Source organism: Onychomys torridus, chromosome 21 (genome assembly GCF_903995425.1).
Source record: "Onychomys torridus chromosome 21, mOncTor1.1, whole genome shotgun sequence".
NCBI lineage: Eukaryota > Metazoa > Chordata > Mammalia > Rodentia > Cricetidae > Onychomys > Onychomys torridus.
Genome location: NC_050463.1, coordinates 5,225,273 through 5,230,926, shown reverse-complemented (window position 1 = coordinate 5,230,926; position 5,654 = coordinate 5,225,273). Strand labels below are relative to the sequence as shown.

General features: G+C 58.7%; 1 protein-coding gene across 1 annotated transcript in view; it reads right to left on the bottom strand.

Moving 5' to 3' along the window:
• Window positions 1–1,036: 1,036 nt before the first annotated feature.
• Plin4 (perilipin 4) overlaps window positions 1,037–5,654 on the bottom strand; it is a 7,043-nt gene continuing 2,425 nt past the window's right edge. Inside the window, exons 4-6 of the mRNA XM_036171240.1 lie at window positions 5,124–5,185; window positions 1,329–3,942; window positions 1,037–1,248 (exon numbers count right to left, since the gene is read on the bottom strand). Coding sequence (XP_036027133.1) covers window positions 1,037–1,248; window positions 1,329–3,942; window positions 5,124–5,185 — 2,888 coding nt within the window. The remainder of the gene's footprint in view (window positions 1,249–1,328; window positions 3,943–5,123; window positions 5,186–5,654) is intronic.

The window sequence follows — 5,654 nt, the reverse complement described above, 5'->3', positions numbered from 1 at the left end:
CTCCCTGACTCCCCACGGCCATCAGGTCAGCGCCGAGACCGGCCGGAGCCGGTGGGGGAGGGCGGCTTGACCTCCCTGTCCCGTCTGTGAAAGAGGCCTCATTCATGACCATGGGCCTTTGTTCAGACAGGTCTCCCTGCGGACAGGCCTTCCCCGCACCCCCACACCCCGCCGTGTCCCCTCCCCCCGCGGCCACCGAGCCCCTGGGTTTCTGCAGCCATTGGTCACCTGCAGGCCTCCGGGACCAAGGACACAGTCGGCGCTCAGTGTTTGTCGGATGAACGGATTATAGGCCGGCCGAGGAGCAGACCCAGGTCTGGCCCCGTGCCCTGCCACGCAGGCCTCAGTTTCTCCACAGAAGCTGTGTCTTGGCTGATTTGCTGGGGACAGCAAAGCGGGTGCATAGGCCATGGTGAGCCCTCAGGGTGTCCAGACCTCAGTGTGACCTCGGGTCAAATGCTGACACCCTGGGCTGTTCCCAGACAGCCCACAGTCCCTGGGCTTGGGAGTCCTCAGCTGGGCGGGCCAGGGGTGCCCAGCCGCTGTACGAGCAGGATTTACTCCACACAACAGCGAGAGCAGTTGTGGAGTGCTTACTGTATACAGGGGATGTCAGGAGTGAAGCAGTAGGTACCTCGATCCATGGGGGAGAGGTTTGCATTCAGGGTCACGGCTGGCATGGGCAGGGCTTCCGACAGAGGGAAACTGAGGCATGGAAAGAGATGTCTTGCTGTCCCAAGGTCCCTCAGACAGTGAGTGTTGCGGGCGTGTTGGCTCAGGCCTTTAGTCCATGAACTCTAAGTTCTGGGCTAGCCTGAACTCCATAGGAGATCCCGCCCTAGTCAATCAATATAAATACATAAAAGAGACCCTGGTGGTTTGACTCAATGATGTCATGAGGTCCACAGGGGCCGTGGGACCTAATCCCGCATCCGTGAAGTTCCTGTGGGAGGGTGGCGGCCCAGATGAATTGGAAACTCACTAAAACAATAATAGCAAAGCATCTATGGAGCATCTACTGTATACTGGAGATGCCCTACTCAGTGCGGGACCCCATGGCCTTCAGCGTCACTCCCGTGGGGAGAGGCGCGGCAGCCCTGGCTTGGAACTGGTTGTGCTGTATGTAGCTCAGGGCATGTTCAAAAGCACGCTGGCGGAAGCTGGGTGTCAGGTCACCCAGGCGGACAAAGTAGCTTCCCCCATCAGCAGAGAGCACCCGGGGCCCTGACTCCAAGGCTGCCAGCTGGGCTAGAAGGAAGGCAGTGAGACTCAGTCTGAGATCCCTTACTGGAGCTGGGGACCTGGAATGGGGAGGGACAGGCACTTACCTTGTTCCTCAGTTGTCATGGGCTGGAAGATGTCCCCTAGTCCCTCCAACTCATCATGAAGTGCAGCAAAGCTTATAGCAGCCAGCTGACCACACTCATCCTCAGACCTGGTAGCTGCGTGGGCAGATGAAGCTACACCAGACAGAGGACCTTTGGTGGTAGCTGTGGGTTCTGTGACAAGCCCCAAGCCACATGTTTCCACAAGGCTACTGATCTCAGAGCACAGGGACTCGGCAGAAGTCAGAGTAGCATGTTTGACTCCTTGGTCGGTGGCTCTGTAACTGCCAGGCTCATAAAACATGGTGGCATGAGAGCTGGAGAGTGAACTTGGAACTGTGTATACACCTGTGTGGGTGGCATGGATGGTCACATTATCTTCTGGAGACAGCAGGGCAGACTGTGTGTCCTTGGTTGTGTCCAGGCCCTTCTGAATGACACCTTTAGCCATGTTCATGGCCCCAGTGATCCCAGCACAGATGGTATCCTTCGTGCCTGTGAGCACGCTCTTGCTGGTGTCCAGGCCCGTCTGCACTGTCCCCTTGGCCACGTTCACGGCCCCTGTGAGTCCTGTGGTCACGGTGTCCTTGGTGCCAGTGACCACAGACTTAGTGGTATCCAGGCCTCCCTGGGCAGCCACCTTTGCCACATTCATGGCCCCTGTGAGTCCTGTGGTCATGGTGTCCTTGGTGCCCATCAGCACATTCTTGCTGGTGTCCAGGCCCGTCTGCACTGTCCCCTTGGCCACGTTCATGGCCCCCATGAGTCCTGTGGTCACAGTGTCCTTGGTGCCCATGACCACAGACTTGGTGGTGTCCAGGCCCGTCTGCACTGTCCCCTTGGCCACATTCATGGCCCCCGTGAGTCCTGTGGTCACGGTGTCCTTGGTGCCCATCAGCACATTCTTGCTGGTGTCCAGGCCCGTCTGCACTGTCCCCTTGGCCACGTTCATGGCCCCCGTGAGTCCTGTGGTCACGGTGTCCTTGGTGCCCATGACCACAGACTTGGTGGTGTCCAGGCCTCCCTGGGCTGCCACTTTGGCCACGTTCATGGCCCCTGTGAGTCCTGTGGTCATGGTGTCCTTGGTGCCCATCAGCACATTCTTGCTGGTGTCCAGGCCCGTTTGCACTGTCCCCTTGGCCACGTTCATGGCCCCCGTGAGTCCTGTGGTCACGGTGTCTTTGGTGCCCATCAGCACATTCTTGCTGGTGTCCAGGCCCGTCTGCACTGTCCCCTTGGCCACGTTCATGGCCCCCGTGAGTCCTGTGGTCACGGTGTCCTTGGTGCCCATGACCACAGACTTGGTGGTGTCCAGGCCTCCCTGGGCTGCCACTTTGGCCACGTTCATGGCCCCTGTGAGTCCTGTGGTCACGGTGTCCTTGGTGCCCATCAGCACATTCTTGCTGGTGTCCAGGCCCGTCTGGACTGTCCCCTTGGCCACGTTCATGGCCCCCGTGAGTCCTGTGGTCACAGTGTCCTTGGTGCCCATCAGCACATTCTTGCTGGTATCCAGGCCCGTCTGCACTGTCCCCTTGGCCACGTTCATGGCCCCTGTGAGTCCTGTGGTCACGGTGTCCTTGGTGCCCATCAGCACATTCTTGCTGGTATCCAGGCCTGTCTGCACTGTCCCCTTGGCCACGTTCATGGCCCCCGTGAGTCCTGTGGTCATGGTGTCCTTGGTGCCCATCAGCACATTCTTGCTGGTGTCCAGGCCCGTCTGCACTGTCCCCTTGGCCACATTCATGGCCCCCGTGAGTCCTGTGGTCACAGTGTCCTTGGTGCCCATCAGCACATTCTTGCTGGTATCCAGGCCCGTCTGCACTGTCCCCTTGGCCACGTTCATGGCCCCCGTGAGTCCTGTGGTCACGGTGTCCTTGGTGCCCATGACCACAGACTTGGTGGTGTCCAGGCCTCCCTGGGCTGCCACTTTGGCCACGTTCATGGCCCCCGTGAGTCCTGTGGTCACGGTGTCCTTGGTGCCCATCAGCACATTCTTGCTGGTGTCCAGGCCCGTCTGCACTGTCCCCTTGGCCACATTCATGGCCCCCGTGAGTCCTGTGGTCACAGTGTCCTTGGTGCCCATCAGCACATTCTTGCTGGTATCCAGGCCCGTCTGCACTGTCCCCTTGGCCACGTTCATGGCCCCTGTGAGTCCTGTGGTCACGGTGTCCTTGGTGCCCATCAGCACATTCTTGCTGGTGTCCAGGCCCGTCTGCACTGTCCCCTTGGCCACGTTCATGGCCCCTGTGAGTCCTGTGGTCACGGTGTCCTTGGTGCCCATCAGCACATTCTTGCTGGTGTCCAGGCCCGTCTGCACTGTCCCCTTGGCCACGTTCATGGCCCCCGTGAGTCCTGTGGTCACGGTGTCCTTGGTGCCCGTGACCACAGACTTGGTGGTGTCCAGGCCTCCCTGGGCAAGACCTTTGGCCATACCTACTGCTCCCATGACGCCTCCGGACACCGCCTCCTTTGTGCCCACAAGGGCCGACTGGGTGACGCCCAGACCACCCTGGACTATTGCTTTTGCAGTGTCCATGATGCCCACCACCCCAGAGGAGCAGGCATCTTTGCCACCAGTCACGCTGAAGCTTCCCATGTCCTTGTCTCCAGCCGTTGTCTGATGAGGAAGTGCATGGTCAGCACCTCACAAAAGTCCCTGAGGGTGACTATGCTCTTCATCCCTTCTGTGCACCCAGCTCCCTGGGACTTCCCACCTACCTTAGCCAAACACCCTAGTGTCATTCAGCTACAAGATAATGTCTGGGGACCCGCTAAGAAGGTCCCATCACTTATCTTAAGGAGGACCGTTACAAGTCAAGGTCTGCCTGGCTACACTGTGACACCCTGTCTCAAACAACTGAAATGCAAATTGACAGAGACCCCATCAGTGTCCGCTGGACTTTGGCATGTCTCAAATTGTTGCCAAGGGCCCATGGGTCAGAGGTCACTTGGTTATTTTTGATATTGGTCTCATGTGACCCCAAAATTCACTATGTAGCTGAGGAGGACCTGCTGGGATGACGGAGATGTGCTGCCACTGAGTGGCCCAGGAACTCGGAGCATGCCTGGAGACACTAGCTGTCCCAACACGGGAGGGTGGAGGCCCAGCCGAGTGTGTGTCCCACAGTGTGGCCCAGTTAGCCCAGTGGTCACCTCGCTTCTGCAGTGGCCTGGGCTTGACTTCCCAGCTCTTCCCTGCACTTGTGTGATAGCAGGCACAAATGGTGTCTCCCCTCCCCTCAAACCTGGAGCCCCCTAGGAAATACACTCCTACCTGCTGGGGCTGGCGCTACAGCTCATGACGGAGCACATACCTGTCAACCCAGAATTGGGAGGCTGAAGCCAGACAGACTCAGCTACAGAATAAGGTACAGGCCAGCCTGGGCTACATGAGACCTTGTTTCAGATGCAAAAACACTTCCTTCAAGGTCAGAATAGTGGACGAAAGGAAGGGATTCAGTGGGTGCTCAATTGGCTACCAGGGATGTGTTTTGATTTGGATCTACAGGGTGTAGTGCCACCATTGCTGAAAGTGGGGTGGGGGTCTTCTGCCTCAGTTTCTCTGCATCTACCATGTGGTGTTGTGGGGCACAGCCCCTGTCTCCTCGGGGGCCGGGGAGGGCTAACATTTAAGTAGGACTGTTAAATTTGTGCTCATTTCTCAGATGTAGAAACTGAGGCCCAGGGTGGAGAATGTACTAGGGGCCCCACCTTCTCTTTGTCCTTTGAATCCCCACCCCATGGAAGGAACTAGAACCTCCCAGACCTTCCTATCCAGGGTCTTCCAACCTGGCTCACCTGTTCAGACGGCTGGAGCAGCCCCGCCGTACCCCTTGCCATTCGCTGCAGGTCAGTGGCCACTGCAGAGACAGAGCCAGGCCGGGGAGTGAGGGCAGGCCTCTGGCTGGAGCCTGTTGCTGCTGTGCAATTCCAGGCTTGGCCCCAAAGGACAGGAATGTCCTAGCCACAGGCCGGGGACAGCAAGAGGTGGCATCCACAGGCAGGAGCCAGGCCCAGCCTCCCCCCACCGCTGCCAAGGGTGGCTCTGGCCCTTGTGACGCAGAGCTCTGGAAGGACTTTCTGTGCCGGACTCTGGGTGCTGGACACCCACCCTGCTCCCGTGGGGCCCGTGGAGCCTGCAGTAGGCTAATGTCTCGCTGCCTGCGCCATGGCCCCCAGTAGTCTGTCACAGGTGTAGGGCCTTCAAGGCAGTTAGTGGCCTGCTGCAGGCATCGCAGCTGAGTCCTAGGATGGATGCTGTGTGACCCTAGGACAGCTGTTGGCCCTCTCTGGGTCTTTATCCTTGACAGAGTCAGACAAGTCACCAAA